Raw genomic sequence first — 18,250 nt, 5'->3', positions numbered from 1 at the left:
CCCTAAAGGTGATGGATGAAAAGAGATTGCATGTAGCGAAGATGAAATTGTTAAGATGGATGTGTAATTGTGTATCGTGACGAGAATGGATAGGATAAGGTATGAGTATATAAGAGGAAGCCTTAAAATTGCACCCATAGTAGAAAAAGTAAGAGCGAAGCGCCTAACGTGGTACGGGCATGTATGCGGAGGGATGATAGTCATGTAACGAGAAAGGTATTACGGCTGACTGTGGAGGGAGGTAAGAGGAAAGGAAAACCGAGGGGATGGATTGTGTGAGAGATGATATGAAACCACTGCAAGTGAATGACGAGATATCGGGCGACAGAGGTATGGAAGAAAAAGACATACTGCGGCGACCCCAAATGAATGGGATAAGGGCAAGCGAATGATAATAATAGTTGTAATCAATTTTATAATAAAATGTAAGCATCCGAATGGTGCCATTTTTTTTTCTTTTTTAAATGATAAAATCTACTCGTAATTAAATTATGAAACTTTGAGGTCTTATATTTTTTTATCATTTCCATATTTTGTGTTTAAGTAATTTATTGTAATACATTTCGGATTTTCTATCTCCATATTTTCAACATGCGCATAATTCCTATTATAGATATTTTTTGTCGATTCAGGTTAATGCATTCTTTCGAAATTGGGGATCCATGGGGGCTCGCAAGGTCTACAGCTCACAAATGCTCGCTACGTGCACGACTGTCACGCCACCTAGCATCCGCAAATATAGTGGAAAACGTCAAATCGCTACATCCTATAATACAACTACCAAACTCAAAAACTACCGAACGGATTTTCATAAGGTTAGGGTCACCTGGAGTCCTGGTCCATGGAGTGATTCTAGAGGAAGGTTTAAGTGTATAACTTGTAAAGGTTTTGTGTCAATTGGTTGAAATATGATGATGTTTGCTAATGATTTCGGAAAAAAACATGCTATTTAGGAGTTTTAATCGAAAACGCTGCCTAATCCGTTTAAGATATAACAGCACAATGTATGTGGGCTTGTCTCTCTAGCATTTGTCTATAAAAAAAGTCCGCTATTGTGTATGTCTTCAAGATAACTTACTTTACCCATTCTTAACATCGCCATGTGGTATTTGGCAAACTATTTATACGGATACAGTATAAAATATTATCAAATTAAATACGTTACATAAATTAAGCATTTCATACAGATTATAATGGTATCTGACACCATACAATTTTAATGAATGCCTCAGAAGTAAATTTAAGTTCCATTTCAAGCCAGTACGAAATGTTAAAGACATTGCGATTGTTTTACCTACGCCCACCACGCACGGTGCCAATAGGCTACGTCAACATTACCTTCGCAGGGCCGGACAGGGCAGGCTGCGCTATGGCGAGCGCGTGGCTCGAGCGGTTGTGCACCACGAACTGCGGGCACGGGTCCGGCGCCACCGTCACCACCCACCGCCCTTCATGTTTCTGCTGCACTATCACCACCGGTATCTGTGAACATTATATAAAATCTGTGTGTTCTAAACTTATTACAAAGTGTTACTAGTTCAAGTTTATTAAAGTGGAAACTATGAATGACCAGCTTCAGCAAACGTCAACGTGACAGGATTTTTTCTGCTAGTTTGACAAATTCAACGTGCAAGGGGACTAAAATGCGAGATTGTGAGCCCATAATTTCAATTTACTTTAACTTCTTTTGTCGAAACATAGTCTCTTGAGAGTAACCCATTTAGTACCTATGTATAATCACCCATTTTAATTTAAAACCATTTCGTACCTAATCACAGTGACAATTAATATGAAAACCGCCGGAGATCTCGACTGAGCAGACTCTGTCTGTGTGGTATTAAGGTGTATTGAAATCATACCTGTCATTGAAATGAATAAGCGTATAGTATATTTCAGCGGCGCTGGATTTTAACTACTGGATTATCTCAACATATGTATAAACCTGTAAATACTGCATTACGCTCACCGATGTGCCCGTATGATCTCGCAGCGCGACGGCGCGGCGCACGGGCGCGGAGGCCAGAAGCACGGGCACGTGCGCGTGCGCGGGCTCCGCGGCGTCCGCTTCCTGCGCCGGCAGCGCCAGGCACACGTATGTGCGCAACTCGCTCGGGTCGCCGCCACGCCACCGCTCCAGCACCCAGAAACGACTCATCGCTTCTCCGTTCAGACTGATTAAAACATATAGTACAGTCCTACACGCGTAGAAGATATACTTTGGCAAAAGTCGTTAATCAGTGTCAGTGGAACAGTCAGCAACACAAGTCGCTATACACTCCAGGTGCTCAAAGAGAGGTTTAAACTGTCAAAAAGTTGTTGACTGTCATGGTAGTATTTACTTGTGAGCGCTCAACGTGTCACAAATATCTTAACAGTCGGTATTCATTAATTTCTATACTTGGAACAAGTCATTGATACCTAAGCTGTCAAGAAACCACTGGTATCTAAGCGGTCAACGTGTCAAATATATCTGAACAGCTTGGAAAATAGACGTTTAAAGCATACACGTGTGGTCGAATATTGGATGAAAAATAGCCATGCAAATTTCAGGTGAGCGTTTTGACAATCATCGAAAGTAGCGCAGTCTTGTCATCATATACATCCATCTCACGTTTTTCTCATCAATCATTTAACAGGTGCCTTCCAGTCAAGTTACTGTAACTTATTTATTTACTTTTCAGGATCATCGAAACGTTTGACACATAGCGAAAGCTAGATGAAACCGAATTTAGAGCCATTTGTCAAGGGACGTTGTGGTCTCATTAACGTTCGTTTGCTTTTCAAAGCAGAGAACACATGTTCAAGTCTCGGTGGAGGCACACGACACGAAGAGATAACAGTTTTTTTGTCGGGTTAAATTTTATTTTATGGCTTCTTATTATTATTATTTTCAGTTTTTTTGCATTAGTTTTAACGATTATTCTCAATTATCTTCAACATACACACTAGAATAGGCAAAATATGTCGGGTAAAATATTACAGCCCTAAGATGGTTTTGTAAGGCAATTAAATGTAAAATAATCAAATAAAAATGTAAATATGGTAAATAACTAATTATTAACACTATTTTTTTAAGCTGCGTACACACCAAGCCAACGCACGCCAACGAATGCGTTCGCCGGCCTTCGTTGGCTCTGTCTGCAAGGCGTTGGAGTCGTCCAGACAGAGCCGACGAAGCTTTGGTTTCATCACATCCAAATGTCATTTTACCCAGTCACTAAAGCTCGCACATTTCAAAACGACGCAGTGTCAAAATACCTGAATCCCAATATGGTGGGACCTTTAAAATATAATGTCAAAATTTCACGTTACCGTTAAGCCGACCACTGACTAACAGTCCGTCGGACGATATCGGCCTGTCAGTTGTTCGGAACTGTCAAATTTTAGTTCTAACTGTAGAATAAATTCCTAGCTAAAAATAATCTTAAATTGTAGTATGTATCATATTATTGTACAATAAGTTCGTAGATTTAATACTTAACTGTAGTTTGTTCTGTACATAGTGTAGTGTTCATATTGTTTAATAGTTGTATGTAGTCTATTAGTTAGTCGTAATTTGTATTTCCTTGCAGATCGGATACTCCACCGAACACTGTCTATGACCGTAATATGATAAGATTCATATACTAGCCGTGTCTTATCCAACCTCGACATTGGCAGAATCATCAACACCTTGATGGAGCCATAACACGAAAAATTTATTGATTAGTTCTAACTGACAGGCTGATATCGTCCGGCGGGCTGTTAGTCAGTGGTCGGCTTTAGTTTAATACTCCTCATTTTTAAAATAACCAATTACCACAATACCTAAAATTGAAAAAGTGAGATGTCATGCCGATATGTAAGACGTCAGGAAGAAGCTGTGTCGCGAGTACAAAAAGTACAATAGTGAAAACTAAATATAGCAATTTTCAAAGATGTTTTTTATTTTATTAGAACTTCTTACTCTTATTATTAAATTGTTGTCTTTTAAAATGCATTAAACATTAAAACAATAAGGGTGTATGTGTTAAAGAAAAACTCAGAATTAAGATATATGTGACGAAGTGAAAGCCTACGTGAAAATAACAACTTATATGTCCATAATTTTGTGACGATTGAAGTGTATATGTTTTCTTGGTCAACTTGCCCGCTCAGGTATATCTGCTGCTGACTGAATATAGGCAGAGAGAATCAATACAATACAAATCTCACTCTTTTCACCTCAGTAACTCGAACAAGGGTAATTTATTGCTTAAAAACAGTGAGCAAAACGCATTTTGAAAAATGACATTCAAGTGACCTTTATATTCGAATGTCATTTCAACGTGCGGGGCCTAATACAAGGTCGAAATATTTGGGTTCTATTCTCTCTGTCGCTTTCACGTCATTAGCAAAAAGAAAGAGACAAAAGCAATCGTAATTCAACGGTATGTTAACGGTTTATAATTGACCCCCCAAAGATGACCGACCGCATCGTTCCAAAACACCTTGCAAGTATCCGTAATTAATGAAAAAAATGTTAAAAATTTGATATAGAAAACACCTTATTTTACGTATTTTATTGTACAGTCAAAACAATTAACTTGAATTAAAAATATACAAAGATTATTACGCAAAATAATTCTACTTTTAACGATATCTAATATAGTTGAAAAATAATAGTATTTTTTTTACACAAAAAATTGTCAATTAATGTTCGTTATTTCCGTATTATTTTATTGAAATCTCTTTTTTTTTGTTTTATTGTGGTAATTAAACTTAATTGTTAGAATACCTTAAGAGCCACCCCACACTAGCGTCTTTTGAGCGTCAGCGTCTAGTCGGCACTATGGAAAATGGCGTTGCCGCGCAGTTGCGCTAACGTTGCGTCGAGCAGCAGCCATAGAGTTGGCTAAACGCCGACTCTCGGGTAGCGTCTCCCGAGTGTGGGATTGCCCTTAGTAAACATGAGTGAAATAGTGATGAAGAATGATTACATTATTCAGGTTGTATTTTTACCTTCCAAATATGTTCTCACTGCTGAGGTGATGTCTTGTGTACTACTACACGAGATCAAAGTTATTTACATCTCGTGCGCTTTTGAGTCCCTTACTACGCTCAATATTCTAAATTAGATTCTCTCTATTAGACTTAAAAAAACGCTTTCGAATAAATATCAAACTATGCTCTCTTGTTGTGCAAATAACGATTACTGTACACCTCAATGCGGACGCAATACAAAGAAGAGGTAAACAACAGGCGGTCTTATCGCTAACAAGCGATTTTTTCCAGACAACCTTTAGGTAGCGGAATTTAATACATTTATGTCATGTTAGTAGGTGTTCCAGATGCAATAAGAGAAGTCTAGTACAGAATATACACAAAACAAAACAATGTACATATCATACAAATAAAAATAAAATACATATAAATAAAAACATACATACATATATAAAAAAAAAAACCAGCCATAGGGAAAATGAAGCAGATAAAAATATTACGGGGCAGATTGTATTGTACTAGTATATTAAAAAGGATTTTTTTGACACATGCAATATTTGATCCTCCAAATATTTGTTTTCTCGTTTTCAAACGCTCTTTCATGTAGGTGTGCATATAGTTGTGCTATTCTCGAGTACGTTCTCCGTTTACTATGGGGAATATACTAACAGAAAAAACATTATCCGTACAAAATGAAGAACGTTCTCGAGAATGGCACAGATATAGGTGTGCACAAAGATAATATGAATGTCATGAATTGTAATTATAATCAAATGTAGGAAATGTACGACAACGCGATTGATTACATTTCCGTGTGTCTACGGCGTGTTTTATTTAATACGGCACTATGAACCCACCGTTCTCCTTTGGTCGGACTGACAACTTTGTAATTTTTGGGCTGCAAATTCACATCATCCGAGTTGGCAACAGGAACGGCTATACCTGAAACCTGGCAAAAACAATTAATTTACAAATAATTGCTTGAAATAATTAAATAAACGTGTTATTAAACTTACCAATAGATTCGTTTCCAGTCTGTTTATAAGAAGGAAACTCGAGGTCACTCCCAAAACGTTAATCTCTTCTTTTATTTCATAGTGCAACGTCAGGAACGCCACCTAAAGTTTTCACAAATTATCAAATAAGATATAAGATGAAGAATCTTATATCTTATATAATCTTCTCGGGACAGAGGTGTAGGGTTAGAGCAGGTATAGCTTTATTTGAAGTTCATATGCGCATTGTAATATCTACTTGAATAATAAACTATCTTTATCTTTTATCTTTAACATAATTCGTTTTCAAACAGTAGTTACGGTCACTATGAGTACGAAATCCTAAGGCGGATCAAGGTCAAGCTATACATACTACTACATTAATGTTGGACTACAGAACGCAGTGTGCAAACGCGATGGCTTATACCTTCTGCTTGCAGTGTATGAGGAACGGCGCAGGGTGGTCGAGTGCGACGCAGCCGCGCGGCGGCGAGCCGTAGCGGCCCGGCTCCTCGCCCCACACCTGCAGCTGGCCGCTCACGAACGTCTCCCGTCCTATCTCCACCGACATGAAGAATGGTTTCTGTTAACACAAACTAACCGTCATTTATTTTTCATCTTTCCTATTCGGAAAGTTCACCTTTCATAGGCCGATGGCCGGGTGGAAAATTGCATGGACAATTGGAAAGTATTTTTTTTGTTTGTACTTCTCGCAACGGCTAACAGCCATATATGCCATATTATTCAGTTAACAGCTCTCATATTAGCTTCCGCATTCTCACACCAAGTATTATCGAAATTAAATGTCAACTGCATTGCATTTTTAAAAAATTATACTATGTACTTCTATTTAATATTTAAATGTCTGAAATCAACAAATTTTGTTGATAAATAAATATAAATGACAATAATTTAAAATAATATAATTACTACATTACATTCATTTTCACTTTTTTTTAAGGCGCGTATATTATACACATTAAGGCTGTTTCAGACACATATTAATGTAGTCAAGATCGGAATGACTATGGTTTTAGATTTTTGTTATTTAATGGCGCCATTTACATTTGGATCGGAAAAAGTACATAAAACCTCATTTCATGTTTGATTTTCCTCATAGTCGAAATGAAAATTAGAGTGTTTAATTTGGGTAAAAGTAACCATCGAACTATTGGCAAAAATATCTCGAGTGTCACTTTCTACCCTTGGTACTATAGATAATGTATTTAACCTTTTGGAGGCCAAGAATGCCTAGTCGTTGCGAAAACTGATGCCCACAGCGCCAATAGCGCTCATATGTGTTATGTGTAATGGCGTAAGCTGTCTATGTTACCTTCATCTTGGCTAGTTTGTGTCCGTGATTTTGGCAAATGAGTGACATTTTTGAATGTTATATTCGGCGTCATGGTCGGCGTTCAAAGACATTTTACACAAGAAAAAGAATTATCCCACATTCGATTTAGAACCAGTGTGCGGCGGTTCGTTGCACGTGCATAAGGTATAACAACATGTACAGCGCCAATTGGCTACTTGACACTTTTTGTAAATAATGTCAATCGATTCATTGTATGAAATCAAAAATCAACAATAATCTTTTCATCACACTTGCTCGAAAGAGATCTTATTTCATGCAGGTAAACTTAAGGACAAAGGCCTATTTTGTTCCCACGGGAGTTATGGATTGTGAAAAAAGAAAGTTATAACTCTCCAGAGAGTTATAAATTTTCCATACAAACCAAGTAGCATAAATGTTATACTTTTAAAATATTAACGTTTATAATTTAATATTTTTGTTCACGTTTAAAATTATTTAATTTGATTAATTTAATAGTCGTTTAAAATAGTTTTATACAATTTTCAATTGTGGCTGAATGTCGGATAGGTCTGTGCCTTCGATGCGTAACCTGTCAAAAATGAGAATATGGTAGACGAATCTTTGAAATGTCACCGTATTTAAGAATTATTTCGCTTAAAATTTAGTTTTTTCTTCGCAAGTGTGATGAAAAACATTGTGTGTAACTCCGGGGGTAAGAATATTGATACTCGAGTCTTTAATTCACTCCAGCCTGCGGCTGTCGTGGATATATAGACTCTTGTACAATATTTCACTTACCCCCCTCGTTGCACAATGTACTATTCTTTCACCGGTCTCCTTCATTGAAGTCGGTTTTTTTTTCTTAAAAATTATTACATTTCAAATACCCAATTTGACAGCGAGCACGACGGGTACGGACCTGCAAAGCAGCGCGGCATTAGTGTGCGCGCAATATTAGCACGTCGCACGGCAGCGTCGCAGGCCACAGCCAGCAGTCGCAGTCTTCCTATTTAGCTAGCATTTCGAGTACGGACCTGCAGAAGTGCACTCGGTGCGGAAACCGCGGCGCCGGGTTCTAGCCGGCACAACGGCGCAGCGTCGTGTGCGCGCAGCGTGAGCGGTACGCGCGCCGCGTTGCAAAGCAGCGCCACGGGCCGCAGCGAGATCTGCAGCGAGCAGCCGCCGCCCGCGCGAACTGCGTCGTACCGCACCTGATTCATACCCACCCAACTCAGGTTACAAAATCCCAAATGAGAATGCATTGGAAAGTATGACCTACGCTTTACGACGATAAGCGGTATCAAATCTTATGTAATATAGCTCGGTAACAGACAAATCGATAGGTAGCGCCTGGAGTATGCAGGGCTCTTTATTATCACCCATCGGGTACACGGAAAAGTAAAGAGTGACATGTTATAATAGGACATTACGATACAAGTGCGAAAAATAGGAAATTCGAAACGAGTGGCGATAAATTAAAACACGACCGAAGGGAGTGTTTTAAATCGACACGCGTTGCGAATTACCTATTCGCACATGTATCGTACAACGTTTTACAGTACATATGGCCCTTTAAATGTTCGACACAGTGACGTAATATGCTAATTTTCGCACTAGTGCGATAAAGTAGCACCATATGTACTGTAAAATATATATAGAGAATAATGGATATAAGGCGCTGCAATCGTTTAGGTTTCAGCTTCCGGTAATGTTCCAATTCCAGCTATAGAACAAAAATAATGTATGTAGTAAAAACATGTATGACTATGGCGGCAATTGATTGGAACTGAATATACACTACAGAATGATTATATTCCTAAACAAAAGATAAGGGTTTTAACCTCATTAAAAACTAACCGTGACATCACAGCGTGGTTGCAATGACGCCGGACTCCACGTCCCCGACCAGTGGGACGCCACTATAGAATAAGGCCAGTCGGAAGTCGCCCGTCGCGCCGACCGGTCAAACCTACAGCAAAAATTACAGGTCGATTCACAACTGGAGTGGCTTAATCATTACATCAGTCAAATCTTACAATAAAAAAGCGGCCAAGTGCGAGTCGGACTTGCGCATGAAGGGTTCCGTACAATTTAAGACGTATTAAAAAAAATCTTCTTATTAGATCTTGTTCAACATTTTACCACTTTGGACACACATTTTACCACTTTGGAAGTGTCTCTCGCGCAAACTATTCAGTTTAGAAAAAAATGATATTAGGAACCTAAATATCATTTTTGAAGACCTATCCATAGATACCCCACACGTATATGTTTGATGAATTTTTTTTTTTTTAATTTTATGACGTATTAAAAAAAAAACTACTCACTAGATCTCGTTCAAACCAATTTTCGGTGGAAGTTTGCATGGTAATGTATATCATATATTTATTTTAGATTTTTCATTTTGTTATTTTAGAAGTTACAGGGGGGGGGGACACACTTTTTTTCACTTTGGAAGGTTCTCTCGCGCAAACTATTCAGTTTAGAAAAAAATGATATTAGAAACCTTAATATCATTTTTGAAGACCTATCCATAGATACCCCACACGTATGGGTATGATGAAAAAAAAAAAATTTTTAAATTTCATGACGTTTTAAAAAAAAACTACTTACTAGATCTCGTTCAAACCAATTTTCGGTGGAAGTTTACATGGCAATGTATATCATATATTTTTTTTAGATTTTTCATTTTGTTATTTTAGAAGTTACAGGGGGGGGGACACACTTTTTTTCACTTTGGAAGGTTCTCTCACGCAAACTATTCAGTTTAGAAAAAAATGATATTAGAAACCTTAATATCATTTTTGAAGACCTATCCATAGATACCCCACACGTATGGGTATGATGAAAAAAAAATTTTTTTTTTAATTTCATGACGTTTTAAAAAAAAACTACTTACTAGATCTCGTTCAAACCAATTTTCGGTGGAAGTTTACATGGCAATGTATATCATATATTTTTTTTAGATTTTTCATTCTGTTATTTTAGAAGTTACGGGGGGGGGACACACTTTTTACCACTTTGGAAGTGTCTCTCGCGCAAACTATTCAGTTTAGAAAAAAATGATATTAGAAACCTCAATATCATTTTTGAAGACCTATCCATAGATACCCCACACGTATGGGTTTGATGAAAAAAGATTTTTTGAGTTTCAGTTCTAAGTATGGGGAACCCCCAAAATTTATTGTTTTTTTTCTATTTTTGTGTGAAAATCTTAATGCGGTTCATAGAATACATCCACTTACTAAGTTTGAACAGTACAGCTCTTATAGTTTCGGAAAAAAGTGGCTGTGACAGAATCGGACAGACAGACGGACATGACGAATCTATAAGGGTTCCGTTTTTTGCCATTTGGCTACGGAACCCTAAAAAACAATGCGTGATGTAAATCTATATTTTTTGTATGTTGTTTGGAGTCCTTGAAGAAATATGAAACTATGTTTTTCAAACAAAAAAAAGTTGTGCTCCTTGCCTAATTTGCGAAAAACTGCAAAAATTTCGTTTTTGCAGGTTTATTATTAAACTATGGGTTTTTGTTCAGAACTTGCTGTGTAACGTTGAAAGTACATTAATTTTGGAATTATTTAAGCATTTACAGCGCCGTATTACAATTAGTTCTTGAGAAATGAGGCTTTAGAAAAAGGTTTCTTTTTCTTTTTAATGAATGTTTCGATTTGCCTATATTTCAAGACAAATATCGGCGCAACTGCTCATGCTTTGAGATATATTGCAATGAATAAAGTCGTAGCAAATTTAATCACCTTTCATTTAAGTATAAAAAACGGTCATTAAGTCCTATAGTTCTCGTGTTATCGTAAAAAAATTAAATTGCTGTAATGGTGAAGGCACCGCCCGCCGTCGGCAGGGTGTTCATCCTCACACCCTAGAACCTAAATGGTCACGCACTGTGCGGTTTAAGAGGAACTTCCTCCCGCGCACGCTCCGGTTGTGGAATGAGCTACCTGCCGAGGTTTTCCCGAGGGTCTACAGTATGAGGTTCTTCAAAAAAGGAGTGTACAGATTTTTAAAGGGTCGGCAACGCGCATGTAACACCTCTGGAGTTGCAGGCGTCCATAGGCTACGGTGACTGCTTACCATCAGGCGGGCCGTATGCTTGCTTGCCACCGTCGTGGTATAAAAAAAAAGGCTATAATGTAAGTAAATATTTTTTTATTGTGCACCATACAGTTAAAAATACAAAGAATATGAAATACAGTTAAAAGCTAGGTAACAACAGGCGGTCTTAAAGTTAAGAAGCGATCTCTTCCAGACAACCTTTGAGTAGCAGGAAACTAAGAACTAACAACATTAAACGGGTAGTACCGATATACATATAATTCAATCAACTGAAAACTCAAACAATAATAAACTTTAATATACTACATACCTACATACTCATATAAAAATACATATAAACATACATATATATATATATTATACAATCATGCATAAAGGCCAGTTAAAATTTTGATGAAGAAGATGGTGGAGCAAGATGTGTCTCCACACACCGGACAGAAGAAAGATGGTTGAAACGCTCTTTAAGATATAGAGGGGTAGTGTGGTTGAAAGTAATATTATACAGAAGTACAAGATTATGAGAGTTACGGCAATGGCGAATAGGGAGCCACTTGAGCTGGATACGAAATTCAGAGACGTGGTAATATTTACGTAAGCCAAATATGTACCTTATACAGACGTTTTGAAGGCGCTCAAGTTTATTTCGCTGGGCCTCTGTAAGATCAAGATAGCAAATAAATATAAGAAGAGATTGAGCAGCGCAATTCTGGTAGTAAGCGGCAAGGAGTTATACGAAGCCTGCGAAGTGACCCCAGAGAAGCAAACATCTTCCTGCCAATCATACTTATCTGTGGTACCCAAGACAGTGTGCGATCTAATATGACTCCAAGGTTTTTTTTTTACTTGGCTCGATAATTGAACCGGAACACCATAAAACACTATCAACGGTAATAATGAGTTGTAGCTGCCTAAAATTATAGCTTGCCATTTACGCGGATATATTACTAGAAAATTTTCAGGAAAAATATAATCAATCCTCTATCTTGATATTTTATAATGTGTTTATATCTTTTATATTGTTTTCATATTTTGAAATGTGTTTCAATAGAGCAGGCACTGATCTCAAGACATCATTCGTCTCAGCATTAAAGACCAGCGTAGCTATAACCTCTTGGATCCCTGGTGAAAGTTTAAATGTTTATGATGTTAATGTTTGGAATTTGTCCTTTATAAAGGCCTCTGGGACTCAGGAGGATATAGTGTTTGGGTTTTCCTACAATTATAGTGACGCATTGCGTGTCGTAAGTTCTGTTATCCTACCACAAAAATCGACACAGAAAATAGAAAAGGGAGCATTTATGCAATTAGTTTGGGATAATGCCGACGTAATACATATGAACGTAAGTAATGACGTGCTAAGCGGGGAGTGCATTTTAAAAATGGTTGACCTCTAACAGCGCTCTGCTGCTATCGGGGAAGGCCGGTAAAAGCTAATCGTACATTGCGATCTCGACGATGGTAGGTACTGCTTTCGTAGGGATTTCGACAATGTCTTAAACAATACATTAGTTGCCTTCCCCAAAACAAGAGAACTATAGGACTTACTGACCCTTTCTTGCAGTTAAATAAAAGGTAATTAAATTGGCTATAACTTTATTTAGTGCAATAGCATGAGCGGTTGTGCCGATATTTGTCTTAAACAATAACCCAAACGAAAAATTTAATTAATTAAAAAAAACCTTTTTTTAAAGCCTCATATCTCCAGAACTATTTGACATATGGCGCTGTAAATGGGCTTACATTATTTCAAATTTAATGTTCTTTCAACATCACACAGGAAGTTTTGACAAAAATATATAGTTTATAACAAAACTACAAAACTGAAAAAAAAACCCGATTTTTTTGTAGTTTTTCGCAAATTACGCAGGGAGCACAACTTTTTTTTGCTTGCAAAACATAGCTTCACATTTCTCCAAAGACTCCAAATTACATACAAAAAAGGCAGCTTTACAACACTCATTGTTTTTTTACAGGTTTTTTTTTGTAAGATTTGACCGATGTACATATAAGTAACCTAAAATATATCGAAACCTCATTACAAAATGCACTCTTGCGGCTGTAGCACGGTCGCATTTTTATCACTTGTTACTACGCCTGTCACTTTCGCACTTAATTGGTTAGAACGTGACAAGTGATGAAAATGAGACCGTACCAGCCAACGGGCATTAATAGTATTTTATGCTACAGTTGTATAAGAAGGGTCAAAAAAGGCGAGTGGCGTGAGTTACAATGTGAGCCGGAGCCGAAGGCGTAGGCGAACATTGTAAAGGAATACGCCACGAGAATTTTTTGACCTACTTATACAACGTTGCATACAATATTTTTCCTACGAGTCAACAAAAATAAATGAAATAAATCTTAATTTATGTAAACAAATTACAGCAAAAGTATATAGCCAAGACGCGCGAGCATACCTTGTTACGCGCCCGGCCCGCCCCGGGCCGCGGCCGGCCGGTCGGCGACACCTCCTCGTAACTCATGAGGCCCTGGTACTTGCTACTTGCTAAATTAATTTTTTGGACAGTTTTTTCTCAATTTTGGCCACCATAGCCTACGCAGACTAACAAGCAACGCTAAGCGGTCTTCGTAGTCTATGGGTGTTGCTATATTACGGGTGTCACATGCGTGTTTCTGACTTATGAAGTAATTATTTTTACTATGCAACCAAATGAATATTTTGTAAGTTGGCATCAATGCACTTAGTTTAAAACTGTATTCGTTTTGGTTTTGTTAGGTTGGTAGCCATTAATCGCAGTAACATTATAGCTTATAAAAGCACAAGAGCTTTTATGAGGAATAGACAATATAGACTTTTCTTGAAATCTTTTATGTATGTTCTTATATTCGTGTTAATGAATGCATAAATGACAGATAACAGTAGAGGAGTAGGAAAAATATTTAATCGCTCGTTAAATTCGCTTGGTACAAGGTTTAAAGAATCTAAACATATTGAGCGACATACGATCTAAATTACTTGAGTGACACCGTTTTAAATATTTCGAACAATGTCAACGATATAGTTCGTGTCACAGACCCCCAGATTTGTCCAAAATAACCTTTAATAACATGACAATATGAGTGTAATGTGTAAAAAAATACTTATACAGTTCAATTGTCTCACCATTCACGAATTTCTTCAACGATTTCATTGATATTGTTCGCCGGCGCCCGTTTGTCGAACACGGAGGTGTCGGTCACACCGTAGTGCAGAGGAATCGCCTCGCGGGTGACGGGATGTTCCACGTCCCTGCAACCAATAGGAATTTTGGCCAATGTTTATATATTTTCAAACTACTAGTGGTCAGTTAACTTCACATTGTTGTCAAATGTCAGGATTCGGAAGCGGCGTTAATGTAGGAAAAGACAACCCAGAATTGAAAACATCTAGCAAACCTGAATCAAGCGTGAATCAAGTGACATGATCAAGGAGGCCAGACCCAGAAGTAAAGGTACACATGTAACACGTGATTCACAATAACCTAATATCACAACAGATAAGGGACGTGGTAATAAATCTACCTTGGGTTACCTGAACACTACTACAAATGTATATGTATCTAAGGCGCAAACTAATTGAACTTCTAATCCTTCGATGGGTGTGACTTCCATAAGTTGATTTTAATTCTTTTTATTCATATATAAATAAAAAAAGACATTGAACTTACATAACTCGAGCAACGCTGAAAATTTCAGACGAAAATAGGTATTGAACAGAAGGTATAACTTTAAACTAATAGCTCGAATCGAAATAGGTTAAATTATAATGTTTTGGCGAAGATGATAGCGTTGTCCTAAGCTGGCTTTTAGGCACAGTTCGCTAAGGCATCCTCGGGTCCACGCAGCAGCGGCTCGGTTTTCTTACGATATTTTCCTTTAGCGAAAAGCGACGGGTGAGCGAGTCTGTGTCGACGTATATTTTCTCAAATATGCTTGGATATATTCACCTTATTGTATCAAAAGTAAAACGGGAAGTTCTTCATTATGGTCAAATGCAAATAAAAAAAATCAAACCATTATTCTCGTGTTTTAGCGGACGGAAGTTATTACTGTTTTGTTTTTACTTTTTTAAAACATGTATTCAGTAAGGAAAACGCAATCAGCCAATTAATACGGCCGCGGGCTGCGTCTACACGACCCGGCCAGCATCATTTTAAACTATAGGATACGAACAGCCTTACATGTCTCGTCGTGTATGATCGATCGTGCAAATACTGCTGAATAAAATCAAAGACTATATATATTTTAAGGATCTCTAAGAATGCGTGCACTGTATTGCGCAATTATTTTGAATGAACGAATATTGAATGGTACTGAATGGCAGAATAAGTTGTGCTTTTAACTTTTTTTAAATACTTAAAGAGGGAAATTGACGTTTTTGATGTGAAGGTTGGATTTGTGTGAGCGCTTATTGATGCTTTAATTATAATTATTTTATTCAAATTCAAAGAACAGCAATTCGTGGATTCGTCTTCTTTGTCGAAAATCGAAACTCATCCACGAATTGCCCTTTCCCGGCCTCTGCAATAATGTACTGTTATGTGACAGATTACTTGTACTGGAAGGACAGCTGGTGGCGCGCCGCGGTGGTGCCGGGCGCCAGCAAGTGCGTGCAGGCGCCACGGCCCAGCGCCGTCTGTACCAGCGGAGACGGTCGCGCCGCGGCCTCCGAAGTCTCCTTCTGCGTTGACACTAACACCTGAACGAAACGGGCATGTCATGAATAGTCACCGTGGTTCACAAACCTTACTTCACCGTCTACATAGTTTTGACTTCAAAAACCAAAAAAGCCCTCTTAAATAAACTTAAGGCAGATCTACTAGGTGCCCAGTAATTAATAGATAATCTTCTAACCACCGACAACACCTTAGGCTGGTCCAGAAAATGATCTTATAGGTCTAGTAAACGTTTCGTGGTTTTCTAGACAATAGAACTTCTTTATGGTTTCGTAGTCATTTAGAAACCCTTATAATAGTTTCGACATGTCCGTCTGTCTGTCAGTCCTCAGCTTTGCTCCGTGATCGTTAGTGCTAGAAAGCTGCAATTTGGCATTAAAAAATGTATGGAGAACAGAGCGACCAATTTATTTATTTAAAGATATGGAAAAAGACAGAAAAGTTCGATAATCTCGAAAACCACGAAACTTTTACTAGACGTATTAGTGCACTTTCTGAACCAGCTGGGTACCCCCAGCTAATTACTGGGCACCCAGTATAAAGCAGTAAAAATGCCATTATGATTAATTATTCGTCATTGTAACATTTGGAAGAGAAATTCTAAGTTTTATAATCAAAGACGTAAAATGCAACTGACGTCTCGTGTATACGGGGCCGTAGTTAGAGTCCGTCCAAGCTGCAACTAGAAACCGCACCGGAACTGCCAAATGCGTACAGAATCAACAGCGCGCCACTAGAATAGTTCACCTACCTATAATTTCGACCACAGAAGTCTACTGTCTAATACTAACGTCGGTGTCGAGCGGCAGGTGCGAGCACAGCACGTAGAGCGGCCAGATGGCAGCAAGCACGCGGCCGTCGGAGCGCGCGCGCACCACGCGGCACCACACCGACACGTACGCCGTCTCGCCCTCGCTCGGCACTGCAAACGGAGGGTGTCATTCACGCCTAGGTCGCGCAACGCACGCTATACACGCTCACGCGAACGCAGACGTCATACATTCATTAATACACATGGATGGCCGTCGCTCGGAGCGTGCATTCCGTGGCACTCGACTCGAGCGAGTCATGTAATTACGCAAATATATATATATAGGTTGTAAAAATATGCCACACACACTTTACGCCGTGCATACATGTCAATGTCATATTAAATTGAGAATTAATGTAGTAGTTTCGTCTTACCTTTAACTAGCCACGGCACGTTTTCTTTAGGACATTCCTTAAGCGGTATGTCGCCTGACCAACCGGTGTCCTGGGTTGTAAACTTTATTCTGAAAATTGTAACAAGCTCAAACTACAACTTTAGAGAAAACATGTAAAGACATCGCATAAGATATTTGAACCTTCTTTATTAAAAAAAAAATGTTCCAAAGTGAGATGAGTTAGCGAGAAGTAAAAATTTAGATTTAATTTTCTATGTAATGAAATTCATCTGATCGTAGACCATATAGCTTAAATTACGTTACAAATAATATTTTTTTTATAGAAAATGTGTACAGGACAATATAGACGATTCTTAAATTTATGGAATAATGTGGACACTTCGTATACGTACGTACTTTAATAGGAATGTACTGCTAAATTTAAGATGCCGGGCAACTTACTTAAGCACCATTTCGCAGTCAACACCGCACAGGACGCTCCGCCCCACGGTCTCGCCGTTCAACTCTCCCGAACACACTGAATACCAAGCTTTCGAACTTGCATTTTTCGCTCGCACCTTTGAATAAAGCGATCAGTATGTAAATTTGGAAGAACTGACAGTTAATAGAAATAGCTACGTGATATTTTAGCGCTCTGAATAAATTAATAAAAAGCTAATTGTGAGTAAAACACACATACTTGAGGACACATCCAGGACTCTATTCCGTCACGCGATTGTATGATTGGATATAGCTTAACTTTGCTTTGTATGTATTGCTGTATCAAGGCTTTGTATGTAACAAACACAGTGAACCTTGTAATGCAGCGGCCGGCGCAGCACGTTGGCGAGCACAAGGCGGCCGGAGAGGTGCAGCGTGCGGCGCGCGCCCGCCACATCGCCGCGCACGTGCACGTACACGCCGCCTGCTGCCGCGTCTACGTCCGGCAGCCGCACGCGACTCTCACCCGAAGAGAACGGTATACCTGCACGACAAAAATAACGATAGCGTTGTTCGTAAGCTTTTTTTCACGTCAGCAGCTGGAACAAGGGTAATTTTCTGCTTAAAAACAGTGAGCAAAAT

The 18,250-nt window shown here is 38.5% G+C and overlaps 1 protein-coding gene across 2 annotated transcripts in view; it reads right to left on the bottom strand.

The window, feature by feature from the left end:
* Positions 1 to 18,250, bottom strand: part of LOC133517933 (intermembrane lipid transfer protein VPS13B) — a 102,099-nt gene that overhangs the window by 21,432 nt on the left and 62,417 nt on the right. For both annotated transcript variants that reach the window (XM_061851419.1, XM_061851426.1), the window contains 13 exons: positions 17,983 to 18,152; positions 17,630 to 17,745; positions 17,208 to 17,296; positions 16,814 to 16,944; positions 15,900 to 16,045; positions 14,471 to 14,596; positions 9,130 to 9,241; positions 8,307 to 8,483; positions 6,385 to 6,540; positions 5,979 to 6,080; positions 5,820 to 5,911; positions 1,967 to 2,171; positions 1,339 to 1,482 (listed from right to left, as the gene is read on the bottom strand). In XM_061851419.1, the coding sequence (XP_061707403.1) occupies positions 1,339 to 1,482; positions 1,967 to 2,171; positions 5,820 to 5,911; positions 5,979 to 6,080; positions 6,385 to 6,540; positions 8,307 to 8,483; positions 9,130 to 9,241; positions 14,471 to 14,596; positions 15,900 to 16,045; positions 16,814 to 16,944; positions 17,208 to 17,296; positions 17,630 to 17,745; positions 17,983 to 18,152 (1,766 nt within the window). The remainder of the gene's footprint in view (positions 1 to 1,338; positions 1,483 to 1,966; positions 2,172 to 5,819; positions 5,912 to 5,978; positions 6,081 to 6,384; positions 6,541 to 8,306; positions 8,484 to 9,129; positions 9,242 to 14,470; positions 14,597 to 15,899; positions 16,046 to 16,813; positions 16,945 to 17,207; positions 17,297 to 17,629; positions 17,746 to 17,982; positions 18,153 to 18,250) is intronic.

The sequence above is a fragment of the Cydia pomonella genome, chromosome 1, assembly GCF_033807575.1.
Source record: "Cydia pomonella isolate Wapato2018A chromosome 1, ilCydPomo1, whole genome shotgun sequence".
In the NCBI taxonomy this organism is placed as follows: domain Eukaryota; kingdom Metazoa; phylum Arthropoda; class Insecta; order Lepidoptera; family Tortricidae; genus Cydia; species Cydia pomonella.
Note: the sequence above shows the minus strand (reverse complement) of the source record. Positions and strands in the feature narration are given on the sequence as shown.